The sequence below is a fragment of the Mobula birostris genome, chromosome 5, assembly GCF_030028105.1.
Source record: "Mobula birostris isolate sMobBir1 chromosome 5, sMobBir1.hap1, whole genome shotgun sequence".
Classification (NCBI taxonomy): Eukaryota; Metazoa; Chordata; class Chondrichthyes; order Myliobatiformes; family Myliobatidae; genus Mobula; species Mobula birostris.
This window is the reverse complement of record NC_092374.1, coordinates 207,642,859-207,658,813: the sequence shown is the minus strand read 5'-3', so window position 1 is coordinate 207,658,813 and position 15,955 is coordinate 207,642,859. Positions and strand designations below refer to the sequence as shown.

The 15,955-nt window shown below is 54.7% G+C and overlaps 1 protein-coding gene across 6 annotated transcripts in view; it reads left to right on the top strand.

Moving 5' to 3' along the window:
- b3galt4 (UDP-Gal:betaGlcNAc beta 1,3-galactosyltransferase, polypeptide 4) overlaps positions 1–4,602 on the top strand; it is a 34,981-nt gene extending 30,379 nt beyond the window's left edge. For 4 of the 6 annotated variants that reach the window (XM_072257414.1, XM_072257416.1, XM_072257415.1 and 1 more), the window contains one exon: positions 3,062–4,602. In XM_072257414.1, the coding sequence (XP_072113515.1) occupies positions 3,389–4,504 (1,116 nt within the window). In that variant the 5' untranslated portion in view covers positions 3,062–3,388 and the 3' untranslated portion in view covers positions 4,505–4,602. Of the gene's footprint in view, positions 1–1,184; positions 1,225–1,703; positions 1,981–3,061 lie in introns of those variants that run through there. The other 2 variants (XM_072257419.1, XM_072257413.1) reach the window with 2 other exon arrangements.
- Positions 4,603–15,955: the final 11,353 nt, after the last annotated feature.

Here is a 15,955-nt window from a genome sequence, read left to right as displayed (position 1 = left end):
CAATCGTGGGATTGAGTTCAAGAGCTGAGAGTTAATGTCACAGCTATACAGGACCCTGGTCAGACCCCATGGAGTACTGTGCTCAGTTCTGGTCACCTCAGTACAGGAAGGGTGTGGAAACTATAGAAAGGGTGCAGAGGAGATTTACAAAGATGTTGCCTGGATTGGGGAGCATGCCTTATGAGAATAGGTTGAGCGAACTTGGCCTTTTCTCCTTGGAGCGATGGAGGATGAGAGGTGACCTGATAGAGGTGTATAGGATGATGAGAGGCATTGATCATGTGGATAGTCAGAAACTTTTTCCCAGGGCTGAAATGGCTAGCATGAGAGGGCACAGTTTAAGGAGCTCGGAAGAAGGTACAGAGGAGATGTCAGGGGTATGTTTTTATTTAAACACAGAGTGGTGAGTGCGTGGAATGGGCTGACGGCGACAGTGGTGGAGGCGGATACAATGGGGTCTTTTAAGAGACTCCTGGATAGGGACATGGAGCTTAGAAAAACAGAGGGCTAAGGGTAACCCGGGATAATTTCTAAAGTAAGTACATGTTTGGCGCAGCATTGTGGGCTGAAGGGCCTATATTGTGCTGTAGGTTTTCTACGTTTCAACACTGTTACAGTGGTACACCAGGAGACACAGAGACACACACCGTTACAGACTGGTACACCAGGATACACGGAGACACACACCGTTACAGAGTGGTACACCGGGAGACACGGAGACACACATCGTTACAGACTGGTACACCAGGATACACGGAGACACACACCGTTACAGAGTGGTACACCGGGATACACAGAGACACACACCGTTACAGAGTGGTACACCGGGAGACACAGAGACACACACCGTTACAGAGTGGTACACCGGGAGACACAGAGACACACCGTTACAGACTGGTACACCGGGATACACAGAGACACACACCGTTACAGACTGGTACACTGGGAGACACAGAGACACACACCGTTACAGACTGGTACACCGGGAGACACAGAGACACACCGTTACAGAGCGTTATTCCTCGATACAGACACACACACACACACACTGTTGCGGACGGTACACCGGGATAAAGAGAGGAACGAAGGTATAGTGACAGGACCCGGGGTCTGTAACTTTGGCCCGGTCCCAGCTGGCGGGACAGCACCTCTCACACTCGGGGCTGCCCCCGCCCAGTTCGGCGCATTGCGGCGATGCAGCGGCGGTGCTCGGAGCGGCTGGAGGTGTGTCTGCTTGGCGGTGTCCGAGACCGCGCTCAGTCTCGCCTCGCGTGTGCTGCTGTCTCCCACCCTCCGTCCCGTCCCGTCCTCCTCCGGAATGTGTCTTCTCCCCCGATCGCTTCGGTCTCCCTCCCGCCGCAATGCAGGTCCGCCTTTCGCTGTCCCTGGCGCTCTCAGTCGGAGAGAGAGAGAAAGAGAGAGAGAGAGGGAGGGAGGAGAAAGGGAGATGGGGAGGTGACTGAGAGAAACAGTACCGACAGCCGAGGAGTGAGGAAGAGAGTCAGAGAGAGAATGCGGGAGGGAGAGGGATACCTGGAGACAGTGAGAGACGCAGCACGGCTCCGGGAGATGTTATTTTCATACGTGTGGGTCCGCTCTCCGCTTCCTCTCCCTTGCGCTTTCTCATCTTCCGCAATCCCTCTCACCCCTCCTCTTCCCCCTCGAGCGCTCCCTTCCACTCACTCCCCTTCCGCTTCCCTCCCCAACCCTATCTGCCCCCTCCCTCTCTGTGGTGTGCCGTTTCCCGCTGATTACCCCGACCCCGTCTTTACTTGTGCTGTCTCCCATCCCCGGTGTCTCTCCCCCACCCCCTCAGGTCTCGCTCTCTCCCCCCACTCTCTGACGCCAGGCCCCACCCACTGAACCGGTGACCCGCGGCGGCGACAGGTGCACTTCACCTTGCGCACTCAGAAACTGTGTGCCCGCGTGTCCGTGAGCGTTGGCCCGCGTCCGGACCCCGAACAGCACCTACCGATCCAGGTCAGTGACGTCCTACCCTGCACCGCGGCCTCAGGCCTCCCCTCCCTCGGCACCCTGGGGCAGTCGTGCGGAGAGGCGAGGACTGGGAAAGGGAGGGGAGCGAGTGGGAGAGTAATGAGACGGGGCGAGGTAGAGGGGGAGTGGAGAGGACAGATACTAGTTTGGGACAGGCACGGGGCTGTACAAGTAAACGAGCGATGTCCAAAGTTCGCATTGTCAAAGTACGTACATGTCAGCATAACAACCCCGAGATTCAGTGTCGTGTAGGCTTACTCAGTAGGTCTGTCCACAGCAGATCCAATGAAAGACCACGCCACTAGCCAGTTCAACCGGTGTGACAATACAAAAGAAAGAAACAATAATAATTTTTTAAAAAGCAATCAATATTGAGACAAGTGAGATGACGAGTCTGTGAAAGTGAGAGCAGTTCAGTGATGGGGCAGGTGAAGTTATCCTCTCTGCTTCAAAAGGCTGATAAAACCAAGACATAAGACACAGGAGCAGAATGAGGCCATTTGGCCCATCGAGTCTGCTCCGCCATTCAATCACGGCTGATCCTTTTTTTTTTACAACCTCATTTCCCGGCCTTCTCCCTGTAACCTTTGATGCCGTGTAATATAAACTCAAAAAGAGGCCTTCTCCTTCCCACCCTCCCACCCTTCTTTATAGGGCCTCTGCCCCTTCCCTCTTCAGTCCTGACGAAGGGTTCCGGCCCGAAACGTCGACTGATCGTTTCCACGGATGCTGCCCGACCTGCTGAGTTCCTCCAGCGTGTTGTGAGTGTTGCTCCATTCCCCGAGACTGCACCGCGTGTAGTGAGTGATGCCATGTAATAGGATGGTTGATAAGGTAATAACTGTTCCTGACCCTGGTGGTGAGAGTCCTGGGGCTCCTGCACCTCCTGCCTGATGATGACAGCAGTGAGACCAGAATGTGGCCTGGGTGATGGTTCCTGATGGTTGAGGGGTAATAACTGTTCCTGACCCTGGGGGTGAGAGTCTTGTACCTTCTTCCCAATGGCAGCAGTGAGATGAGAGTATGTCCTGGGTGGTGATTTCTCTTTCTCATGTTTGTTCTGTAGATTCGGAGTGAGGCTACAATGATCCAGTGGACTCCTGCGATCCAGTGGGGACAGAGAGACAGTGGAATCCAGTGACGAAACCCCCAGTGGCCCACGGGGGGAACTGCATTCACCTCGAGGTGGGACTACAGTGAAATAGCAAGATCTTCAGTCGGACAGTGACGGGATTCCAGTGGAACTCCAATAATGCAGTGATCCAGCGGGTCTCCAGTGATCCAGTGAGACTCCGGTGATCCAGTGGGTCTCCGGTGATCCAGTGCGACTCCGGTGAGCCAGTGGGTTTCCAGACTTTGTGGTTCTCCGGCCGGGGAGCCCAGTGACCCAGCGATGCGGTGCCCGCTCGGCCGGCGCCGGCTGCCCCCGGCCGTGGCGCTGGTGCTGCTGGTCCTGATCACCCTGCTGCTGCTGCTGGGGCGGATCGAGGAGTGGGTGCTGAGCGGGGACGGGGACGGGGACGGGTTCGGGGAGACGGGCGGCCCCGAGCTGCCGCGGCGGCCCGCGCCCGCTGCTGGGTGGGCCCCCGGCCCCCTCCGGCTGCCCAACCCGGGCGCCTGCAGCGGCCCCCGCCCGGTCTTCCTGGTGACCCTGGTGACCAGCAGCCCCGGCCACCGGCGCCAGCGGCAGGCCATCCGGGCCAGCTGGGGCTCGCTGGCCGAGGTGGCCGGCCGGCGGGTGCGCACCCTGTTCGCCCTGGGCCTGCCCGCCACCGCGCGGGAGGCGCGGCTGCTGGAGGCCGAGGCCCAGCGGCACGGCGACCTGGTGCAGGGCCTCTTCGCCGACACCTACCTCAACCTGACGCTCAAGACGCTGATGGTGCTGGGCTGGGCGCGGGAGCACTGCCCGGAGGCTCGCTTCCTGCTCAAAGCGGACGACGACGTCTTCGTCAACGTGCGGGCGCTGGTGACCCACCTGGCGGCCCTGAGCCCGCCCGAGCCCGGGCCCGGGCCCCCGCGGCCCCACAGCCCGGCCGAGCCCGACCTCTACCTGGGCCGCGTCCACGCCGGCGTGCGGGTGGAGCGGGACCCCGATAGCCCCTACTACGTGCCCGAGGCCGCCTACCCGGCGCCCGTCTACCCCCACTACTGCAGCGGTACGGCCTACGTGCTTTCGCGCGGCGCTGCCGCCAAGGTGCTGGCCGCCGCCCACCGCCTGCCCCTCATCCGGGTGGAGGACGCCTTCGTCGGCATGTGTGCCCGGGCGGCCGGGCTCCGGCCCACGCCCTCGGCCCGCATGGCGGGTTCGCAGCGCCTGTACCCGCTCCGCTGCTGCCTCCATCGCGCCTTTTCCTCGCACCACGTCGGCCCGGCCGAGCTGCCCGCGCTCTGGGTGCAGGTGCAAGAGGGCGGTGACTGCGGAGCCCTGCAGGGCCTGGCCGCCCTGCTCATCTGCAACTCGGTCAGCTTCCTGCAGCAACTCCAGTACCGCTGGGCCGGTGCCAGGTAGTGCCGGGGGTCTGGTGCCCAGCGCCTCGTGGTGCCGGGGGTCTGGTGCCCAGCGCCTCGTGGTGCCGGGGGTCTGGTGCCCAGCGCCTCGTGGTGCCGGGGGTCTGGTGCCCAGCGCCTCGTGGTGCCGGGGGTCTGGTGCCCAGCGCCTCGTGGTGCCGGGGGTCTGGTGCCCAGCGCCTCGTGGTGCCGGGGGTCTGGTGCCCAGCGCCTCGTGGTGCCGGGGGTCTGGTGCCCAGCGCCTCGTGGTGCCGGGGGTCTGGTGCCCAGCGCCTCGTGGTGCCGGGGGTCTGGTGCCCAGCGCCTCGTGGTGCCGGGGGTCTGGTGCCCAGCGCCTTGTGGTGCCAGGGATCCGGGGACTGACTCCACGTAGTACTGGTGTTTCCCAGAATCCGGGGACCATCTCCACGTGGGGCTGGTGTTTCCAGGGACTGGAGCCAATTGGTGACGGGGATCTGGGCCCAGTGCCAAATCGTGCTGAGGACCGGGAGCTGGCTGCGGGTAGCGCCGGGGATTTGGGGACCGGTGCCTGGTAGCGCAGGGAATCCTGCGACTGGTGCTGTGCATCTGAAGCTCCCTGAGCAGTGGTTGTGGGGCTGAGGAACAGGTCTGGGACAGGCGAGTGGATCTGGAACATTCCTACCAGTGCTGATCCGGTCTGGTACGGGCTAGGGCCAGTGGATGGGAGAACGAAATCCGGCAGCTGTCTGTTGCAGTGGGCCTCATCCAGGACGTGGAGTTGCTGTGCGCTGGGAGCTGAGATGGGAGTGTGTGGGCGGTGTTAACAGAAGATTGGGACTGTTGTTCTGGATGCCTCGGGCACTGATAAACCTGACCAACTGCATCTGCTCACTCTCTTTGTCTGCCTTCATTTCCATGCGTTGTGGCTGGGGAATGCGGGGTGGCGGGGTGAGATGGCTGGGGAATGAGGGGAGATGACTGGGGAATGGGGGAGAGAGAGATATCTGGGGAATGGGGGAAGAGGTGGCTGGGGAATGGGGAGAGATGGCTGGGGAATGGGGTGAGATGTCTGGGGAATGGGGGAGAGATGGCTGGGCAATGGGATGAGATGTCTGGAGAATGGGGGAGAGAGAGATGGCTGGGGAATGGGGGAGATGGCTGGGGAATGGGGGATGGCTGAGGAATGGGGGAGATGGCTGGGGAATGGGGAGAGTGATGGCTGGGGAATGGGGAGAGTGATGGCTGGGGAATGGGGGAGAGAGATGGCTGGGGAATGGCGGGAGAGATGGCTGGGGAATGGGGGGAGAGATGGCTGGGGAGATGTCTGGGGAATGGGGGAGAGATGGCTGGGGAATGGGGGGAGAGATGGCTGGGGAATGGGGGGAGAGATGGCTGGGGAATGAGGGGAGAGATGGCTGGGGAATGGGGGGAGATGGCTGGGGAATGGGGGGGAGAGATGGCTGGGGAATGGGGGGAGAGATGGCTGGGGAATGAGGGGAGAGATGGCTGGGGAATGGGGGAGAGATGTCTGGGCAATGGGGAGAGATGGCTGGGGAATGGGGAGGGGAGAGAGATGGCTGGGGAACGGGAGAGATGGCTGGGGAATGCGGGGGGAGATGGCCGGGGAATGGGGAGGGGAAAGAGATGTCTGGGGAATGGGGTAGAGATGGCTGGGGAATGGGGGAGAGATGGCTGGGGAATGGGGTGGAGAGATGGCTGGGGAATGGGGAGGGGAGAGAGATGGCTGGGGAACAGGGGAGAGATTGCTGGGGAATGCGGGGGGAGATGGCCGGGGAATGGGGAGGGGAAAGAGATGTCTGGGGAATGGGGTAGAGATGGCTGGGGAATGGGGTGAGATGTCTGGGGAATGGGGGAGAGATGGCTGGGGAATGGGGGGAGAGATGGCTGGGGAATGGGGAGAGATGTCTGGGCAATGGGGAGAGATGGCTGAGGAATGGGGGAGAGAGATGGCTGGGGAATGGGGGGGAGAGATGGCTGGGGAATGGGGGGAGAGATGGCTGGGGAATGGGGGAGATATGGCTGGGGAATGGGGGAGAGATGGCTGGGGAATGGGAGGAGATATGGCTGGGGAATGGGGAAGATATTGCTGGGGAATGGGGGGAGATGGCTGGGGAACGGGGGAGAGATGTCTGGGGAATTGGGGAGAGATGTCTGGGGAATGGGGGGAGATGGCTGGGCAATGGGGAGAGATGGCTGAGGAATGGGGAGGGGAGAGAGATGGCTGGGGAACGGGAGAGATGGCTGGGGAATGCGGGGGGAGATGGCCGGGGAATGGGGAGGGGAAAGAGATGTCTGGGGAATGGGGTAGAGATGGCTGGGGAATGGGGGAGAGATGGCTGGGGAATGGGGTGGAGAGATGGCTGGGGAATGGGGAGGGGAGAGAGATGGCTGGGGAACAGGGGAGAGATTGCTGGGGAATGCGGGGGGAGATGGCCGGGGAATGGGGAGGGGAAAGAGATGTCTGGGGAATGGGGTAGAGATGGCTGGGGAATGGGGTGAGATGTCTGGGGAATGGGGGAGAGATGGCTGGGGAATGGGGGGAGAGATGGCTGGGGAATGGGGAGAGATGTCTGGGCAATGGGGAGAGATGGCTGAGGAATGGGGGAGAGAGATGGCTGGGGAATGGGGGGGAGAGATGGCTGGGGAATGGGGGGAGATGGCTGGGGAACGGGGGAGAGATGTCTGGGGAATTGGGGAGAGATGTCTGGGGAATGGGGGGAGATGGCTGGGGAATGGGGAGAGATGGCTGAGGAATGGGGGAGAGAGATGGCTGGGGAATGGGGGGATATGGCTGGGGAATGGGGGGAGATGGCTGGGGAACAGGGGAGAGATGGCTGGAGAATGCGGGGGGAGATGGCCGGGGAATGGGGAGGGGAAAGAGATGTCTGGGGAATGGGGTAGAGATGGCTGGGGAATGGGGTGAGATGTCTGGGGAATGGGGGAGAGATGGCTGGGGAATGGGGGGAGAGATGGCTGGGGAATGGGGGAGAGATGTCTGGGCAATGGGGAGAGATGTCTGGGCAATGGGGAGAGATGGCTGAGGAATGGGGGAGAGAGATGGCTGGGGAATGGGGGGATATGGCTGGGGAATGGGGGGAGATGGCTGGGGAATGGGGTGGAGAGATGGCTGGGGAATGGGGAGGGGAGAGAGATGGCTGGGGAACAGGGGAGAGATGGCTGGGGAATGGGGTGGAGAGATGGCTGGGGAATGGGGAGGGGAGAGAGATGGCTGGGGAACAGGGGAGAGATGGCTGGGGAATGCGGGGGGAGATGGCCGGGGAATGGGGAGGGGAAAGAGATGTCTGGGGAATGGGGTAGAGATGGCTGGGGAATGGGGTGAGATGTCTGGGGAATGGGGGAGAGATGGCTGGGGAATGGGGGGAGAGATGGCTGGGGAATGGGGGAGAGATGTCTGGGCAATGGGGAGAGATGTCTGGGCAATGGGGAGAGATGGCTGAGGAATGGGGGGAGAGATGGCTGGGGAATGGGGGAGATTGCTGGGGAATGGGGGGAGATGACTGGGGAATGGGGGGGAGATGGCTGGGGAATGGGGGGAGATGGCTGGGGAATGGGGGAGAGATGGCTGAGGAATGGGGGAGAGAGATGGCTGGGGAATGGGGGGGAGATGGCTGGGGAATGGGGTGGAGAGATGGCTGGGGAATGGGGAGGGGAGAGAGATGGCTGGGAAACGGGGAGAGATGGCTGGGGAATGGGGTAGAGATGTCTGGGGAATGGGGTGAGATGTCTGGGGAATGGGGGAGAGATGGCTGGGGAATGGGGGAGAGATGTCTGGGCAATGGGGAGAGATGTCTGGGCAATGGGGAGAGATGGCTGAGGAATGGGGGAGAGAGATGGCTGGGGAATGGGGGGAGAGATGGCTGGGGAATGGGGGAGAGATGGCTGGGGAATGGGGGGAGATATGGCTGGGGAATGGGGGAGATATTGCTGGGGAATGAGGGGGAGAGGGCTGAGGAATGGGGGGAGAGATGGCTGGGGAATGGGGAGATTGCTGGGGAATGGGGGGAGATGGCTGGGGAATTGGGGGAGATGGCTGGGGAATGGGGGGGAGATGGCTGGGGAATGGGGGGGAGATGGCCGGGGAATGGGGAGGGGAGAGAGATGTCTGGGGAATGGGGGAGAGAGATGTCTGGGGAATGGGGGGAGAGATGGCTGGGGAATGGGGAGGGGAGAGAGATGGCTGGGGAATGGGGTGAGATGTCTGGTCAACGGGGGGGAGATGTCTGGGGAATGGGAGAGAGATGTCTGGGGAATGGGGTGAGATGTCTGAGGAATGGGGGAGAGATGGCTAGGGAATGGGGAGATGGCTGGGGAATGGGGGAGATGTCTGTGGAATGGGGGAGAGATGTCGGCAATGGGGTGAGATGGCTGGGGAATGGGGAGAGATGGCTGGGGAATGGGGGGAGATGTCTGGGGAATGGGGGCAGAGATGTCTGGGGAATGGGGTGAGATGTCTGGGGAATGGGGGGAGATGTCCGGGGAATGGGGGAGAGAGATGGCTGGGGAATTTGGTGGGTGGAGAGGTGACGGACATCTTGTGTCGCCCCTTCTCCCAGGAACAGAGTTAGGCTGATCTGACGGGAGTCGCAGAGTGGCCAGCGACTATGGGGTCCTGGAGACGGTGATCGGTCGGGTTGGGAAACAAGACCGTAAGACATGGGAACAGTATTAGGTGGGGTGGGGTGGGGTGGTGAGCGTCAGGATTGAGATGGACAGAGGGGAGCTGTGTCCACTAGCAGGTGAATCACAGGCCAGGGGAACAGATTTACTGTTTAAGATGTGCGAGGGAGAGTGTGGGAGAACTCGGGGGATAGGATGAGATGACCAGGACGCGTGCGGTGTGAGAGAGAGTGTGTGGGGAGGGTCAGAGTGTGGGGAACTAGGGGGAATGGGATGACCTGGGGTTCACTCTGTGTGTGTGTGTGCGCGCGTGCACGCGTGTGCGGTGGTCATAGTGAGAACAGGGCAGATTAGGACTTTTCAAAGGAATTGAGTCAGAATCAGGTTTATTATCACCGGTATGTGACGTGAAATTTGTTAATTTAGCAGCAGCAGTTCAATGCAATACATAATATAGCAGAGAGAAAAAAATAATAATAAATAAAATAAAAATAATAATTAATAAACAAGTAAATCAATTATGTATATTGAATAGATGTTTTAAAAACGTGCAAAATCAGAAATACTGTATGTTAAAAAAAGTGAGGTAGTGTCCAAAGCTTCACAGTCCATTTAGGAATGGGATGGCAGAGGGGAAGAAGCTGTTCCTGAATCGCTGAGTGTGTGCCTTCAGGCTTCTGTACCTCCTACCTGATGGTAACAGTGAGAAAAGGGCATGCCCCGGGTGCTGGGGGTCCTTAATAATGGACACTGCCTTTCTGAGACACCGCTCCCTGAAGATGTCCTGGGTACTTTGCAGGCTAGTGCCCAAGATGGAGCTGACTAGATTTACAACCCTCTACAGCTTCTTTCGGTCCTGTGCAGTAGCCCCTCCACACCAGACAGTGATGCAGCCTGTCAGAATGCTCTCCACAGTACAACTATAGAAGTTTTTGACATGCGAAATCTCTTCAAACTCCTAATGAAGTATAGCAGCTGTCTTGCTGGAATCATCCTGGTGAACCTCCTCTGGACTCTCTCCAATGACAACACATCCTTTCTGAGATATGGTGCCCAGAACTGTTGACAATACTCTAAGTGCGGCCTGACTAGTGTCTTAGAAAGGCTCAGCATTATCTCCTTGCTTTTATATTCTATTCCCCTTGAAATAAATGCCAGAATTGCAATTGCCTTCTTTACCACAGACTGAAACTGGCAATCAGTATGGGGAGAATAATATGTAATCGTGGCCAACTCACTGGACAACCTACAATGACCAATCTATCTGTCTCTGGGAGGAAGCCCACATGGTCACAGGGAGGACATACGAACTCCCTGCAGGCAGCGATGGGAACTGACTTGAAGCTAAATTCCAGCAACTCCAGCTGCTACACCATCACACTCATCGCTGCACTGCTGTGGTATTCTGCCAGAGCAACTCAACATTTCAAAGTTCAAAGTAAAATCCATTATCAATGTACGTATTATTTTTCTGTGAGATGCATTTTCCTGCAGGTATTTACAGGAAAAGTTTAAAAATACAATAGAATTTACGAAAAATTACACATAAATAAAGACTGACAAACAACCAATGGACAAAGGAGAAGCTGTGGATGTCATTTACTTGGATTTTCAGAAGGCATTTGATAAGTTGCCACACATGAGGCAGCTTAACAAGATAAAATCCTATGGAGTTACAGGGATTCTGGCATGGATAGGGGAATGGCTGACAGGCAGGAGGCAGTGAGTGGGAATAAAAGGGGCCTTTTCTAGTTGGCTCCAGTGACTAGTGGTGTTTCTCAGGGGTCAGTATTGGAACCGTAGCTTTTCACATTGTGAATGATTTGGATAATGGAACTGATGGCCTTGTGGTAAAGTCTGTGGACGTTACGGACATAGGCAGAGGGGTAGGTCTTGCAGAGGAAGCAACGCGATTGCAGCAGGACTAAGAGAAATTGGGAGAACGGGCAAAAAAGTGGCAGATGGAATACAGTGTTGGGAAACGTATGATAATGCATTTTGGTAAAAGGAATAGTGTAGATTATTATCTAAATGGGGAGAAAATTCAAACATCAGAGGTGCAGAGGGACTTAGGAGTCCTCATGCAAGACTCCCAGAAGGTTAATTCACAGGTTGAGTCTGTGGTAAAGAAGGCAAATGCAATGTTTGCATTTATTTCAAGGGGAATAGGATATAAAAGTAAGGAGATGATGCTGAACCTTTATAAGACACTAGTCAGGCCGCACAGAGTATTGTCAACTGTTTTGGGCCCCGTATCTCAGAACGGATGTGTTGTCATTAGAGAGAGTCCAGTGGAGGTTAATGAGGATTATTCTGGGAATGAAGGGGTATGAGGAGTGTTTTGACAGTTTTGGGCCTGTATTCACTGGAATTTAGAAGAATGTGGGGGAACCTCATAGAAACCTACCGAATGTTGAAAGGACTATATAAGGTGGATGTGGAGAGGATGTTCCCTATCGTGGGGTATCCAGAACTAGAGGGTACAGCCTCAAAATTGAGGGGTGACTCTTTACTTTATACTTTATTGTTGCCAGACAATTGATAGTAGAACATACAATTATCACAGCGATATTTGATTCTGCGCTTCCCACTCCCTGGATTACAAATCAATAGTAAATGTTAAAAATTTAAATTATAAATCATAAATAGAAAAATGGGAAGTAAGGTAGTGCAAAAAAAACCGAGAGGCAGGTCCGGATATTTGGAGGGTACGGCCCAGATCCGGGTCAGGATCCGTTCAGCAGTCTTATCACAGTTGGAAAGAAGCTGTTCCCAAATCTGGCCGTACGAGTCTTCAAGCTCCTGAACCTTCTCCCGGAGGGAAGAGGGATGAAAAGTGTGTTGGCTGGGTGGGTCGTGTCCTTGATTATCCTGGCAGCACTGCTCTGACAGCGTGCGGTGTAAAGTGAGTCCATGGACGGAAGATTGGTTTGTGTGATGTGCTTCACTGTGTTCATGATCTCTGCAGTTTCTTCCGGTCTTGGACAGGACAACTTCCATACCAGGTTGTGATGCACCCTAGAAGAATGCTTTCTACAGTGCATCTATAAACAATAGTGAGGGTTTTAGGGGACGGGTCAAATTTCTTTGGAACAGAGGTAAGGTAGAATTTTTTTAGCCGGAGATTAGTAAATCTGTGGAATGCTCTGCCACAGACTGCGGTGGAGACCAACTCCAGGGGGATATTTAAGGTGGAAGTTGATCATTTTCTGAAAGAGCATCAAAGGATATGGTGAGAAGGCAGGTGTGTGGGCTTGAGTTGATCCGGGATCAGCCATGATGGAATGGTGCAGCAGACTCGATGGGCTGAATGGCCTAATTCTACTCCTACCTTTTATGAAGACAAATTGTGCAAATAAATGACAGCGAGAACATGAGTTGAAAAGAGTCCCTGGGAGTGAGTCTGTGGGTTGTAGGATCAGTTCAGAGTTGTGGGGAGTGAAGTGGTGGTTCATAGTCATAGTCAGGAGCCCGATGGTTGTTCCTGGGGCTGGGGGCGTGAGACCTCCTGCCCGATGGTAGTGGCGAGAAGAGAGCAAGGCCTGCACAGTGGGTGTCCTTGATGATGGAATCTGCTTCCATGTGGTAGCGCCCCGAGTAGCTGCGTTCAATACTGGGGTAGGTTTTACCGGTGATGGTGTGGGCCATAGCCACCACTTCCTGTGGGCATGGGGTTTCCAGCAGGCTGTGATGCAGACAGTTCGGATTCTCTCTACTGTGGGGTATCTCGACAGGTCCATTAGACCATAAAACACAGGAACAGAATTAGGCCATTCAGCCCATCGAATCTGCTGCACCATTCCATCATGGTTAATTTATTCTCCTTCTCAAACCCATTGTCCTGCCTCTCCTTGTAACCGTTGATGCCCTGACTAATCAAGAACTGATCAACCTCCGCTTTAAAAATACCCAATGACTTAGACAATAGGTGCAGGAGTAGGCCATTCGGCCCTTCGACCCAGCACCGCCATTCACTGTGATCATGGCTGATCATCCGCAATCAGTATCCAGTTCCTGCCTTATCCCCATAACCTTTGATTCCGCTATCTTTAAGAGCTCTATCCATCTTTTTCTTGAAAGCATCCAGAGACTTGGCCTCCACAGCCTTCTGGGGCAGAGCATTCCATACATCCACCACTCTCTGGGCGAAAAAGTTTTCCCCCAACTCCGTTCTAAATGGCCTACCCCTAATTCTTAAACTGTGGCCTTTGGTTCTGGACTCACCCATCAGCGGGAACATGCTTCCTGCCTCCAGCGTGTCCAATCCCTTAATAATCTTATATGTTTCAATAAGATACCCTCTCAGCCTTCTAAATTGCAGAGTATACAAACCCAGTCGCTCCAATCTTTCAACATATGACAGTCCCGCCTTACTGGGAATTAACCTTGTGAACCTACGCTGCACTCCCTCAATAGCAAGAATGTCCTTCCTCAAATTTGGAGACCAAAACTGCACACAGTACTCCAGGTGTGGTCTCACCAGGGCCCTGTACAGCTGCAGAAGGACCTCTTTGCTCCTATACTCAACTCCCCTTGTTATGAAGGCCAGCATGCCATTAGCTTTCTTCACTGCCTGCTGTACCTGCATGCTTGCTTTCAGTGACTGATGTACAAGAACACCTAGATCTCGTGCTTCCCCTTTTCCTAACTTGACTCCATTTAGATAATAATCTGCCTTCCCGTTCTTACCACCAAAGTGGATAACCTCACATTTATCCACATTAAACTGCATCTGCCCACTCACCCAGCCTGTCCAAGTCACCCTGCATTCTCATAACATCCTCCTCACATTTCACACTGCCACCCAGCTTTGTGTCATCGGCAAATTTGCTAATATTACTTTTAATCTTTGCCTCCATAGCAATGAATTTAACAATTCACCACCCTGGGTTAAAGCAATTCCTCATCTCCATTCTAAGTGGACATCCCTCTGTTTTGAGGCTGTCCCCTCTGGTCCTAGACTCCCCAGCTATAGGAAACGTCCTTTCCACTTTACACACATCCACTCTATAGAAGCCTTTCAGTATTTGATAGCTTTCAATGAGATACGCCCCCCCCCCCCACTTCTTGAACCCCAGGGAGTACAGGCCCAGAGTCATCAAATGCTCCTCATGTGTTGACCATTTCATGTTCAGAATCAGAATGAGAATCAGGTTTATTATCATCAGCATGTGACGTGAAATTTGTTAACTTAGCAGCAGCAGTTCAATGCAATACATAATCCAGAAGAGAGAAAAAAATAATAACAAATAAAAATGAAAAATATAATAATAAATAATCAATTACAATATACATATATTGAATAGATTTTTAAAAACGTGCAAAAACCAGAAATACTGTATATTAAAAAAGTGAGGTAGTATCCAAGGGTTCAATGTCCATTTAGGAATCAGATGGCAGAGGGGAAGAAGCTGTTCCTGAATCGCTGAGTGTGTGTCTTTAGGCTTCTGTACCTCCTACCTGATGGTAACAGTGAGAAAAGGGCATGTCCTGGGTGCTGGAGATCCTTAATAATGGACGCTGCCTTTCTGAGACACCGCTCCCTAAAGATGTCCTGGGTACTTTGTAGTCTAGTGCCCAAGATGAGTCCTGTGCAGAAGCCCCCGTCCCCTCCATACCAGACAGTGATGCAGCCTGTCAGAATGCTCTCCACGGTGCAACTATAGAAGTTTTGAAGTGTATTTGTTGACATACCAAATCTCTTCAAACTCCTAATAAAGTATAGCCGCTGTCTTGCCTTCTTTATAACTACATCGATGTGTTGGGACCAGGTTAGATCCTCAGAGATCTTGACACCCAGGAACTTGAAACTGCTCACTCTCTCCACTTCTGATCCCTCTATGAGGATTGGTATATGTTCCTTCGTCTTACCCTTCCTGAAGTCCTCAAACAGCTCTTTTGTCTCACTGATGTTGAGTGCCAGGTTGTTGCTGCGACACCACTCCACTAGTTGGCATATCTCACTCCTGTACGCCCTCTCGTCACCACCTGAGATTCTACCAACAATGGTTGTATCATCAGCAAATTTGTAGATGGTATTTGAGCTATGCCCAGCCACACAGTCATGGGTATAGAGAGAGTAGACCAGTGGGCTAAGCACACACCCCTGAGGTGCGCCAGTGTTGATCGTCAGCGAGGAGGACACGTTATCAGCAATCCACACAGATTGTGGTTTCCGGTTAGGAAGTCGAGGATCCAATTGCAGAGGGAGGTACAGAGGCCCAGGTTCTGCAACTTCTCAATCAGGATTGTGGGAATGATGGTGTTAAATGCTGAGCTATAGTCGATGAACAGCATCCTCGTGCAGGTGTTAGTGTTGTCCAGGTGGTCTAAAGCCGTGTGGAGAGCCATTGAGATTGTGTTGCCGTTGACCTATTGTGGCGACAGGCAAATTGCAATGGGTCCAGGTCCTTGCTGAGGCAGGAGATCAGTCCAGTCATGACCAACCTCTCAAAGCATTTCATCACTGTCGATATGAGTGCAACCGGGCAGTAGTCATCAAGGCAGCTCACATTATTCTTCTTCGGCATTGGTATGTTGAGAATTCATTTCACAGATGTCGAGCAGCATCTGTGGGGAGAGAAGAATCAGTGTTGTTTCAGGATGGGATCTTTCACTGGGAGTTCTCATGAAGGGTCTCAGCCTAAAACATCGGCTGTTTATCGCTGTTGCTGGGGCTCCTCAGGTCCTCCACCCCTTTGCATGTGTTAACTCTCATTATCATCAGTCAACTGGCTGCCAGGATTTTATCAATGACCCCTGGGCCCTCCTCCTGCCTCTGGTAAGCCAGTTTCATTAAAGCAGACAGCCTGTAGTTGAGTGTTAACGGCTC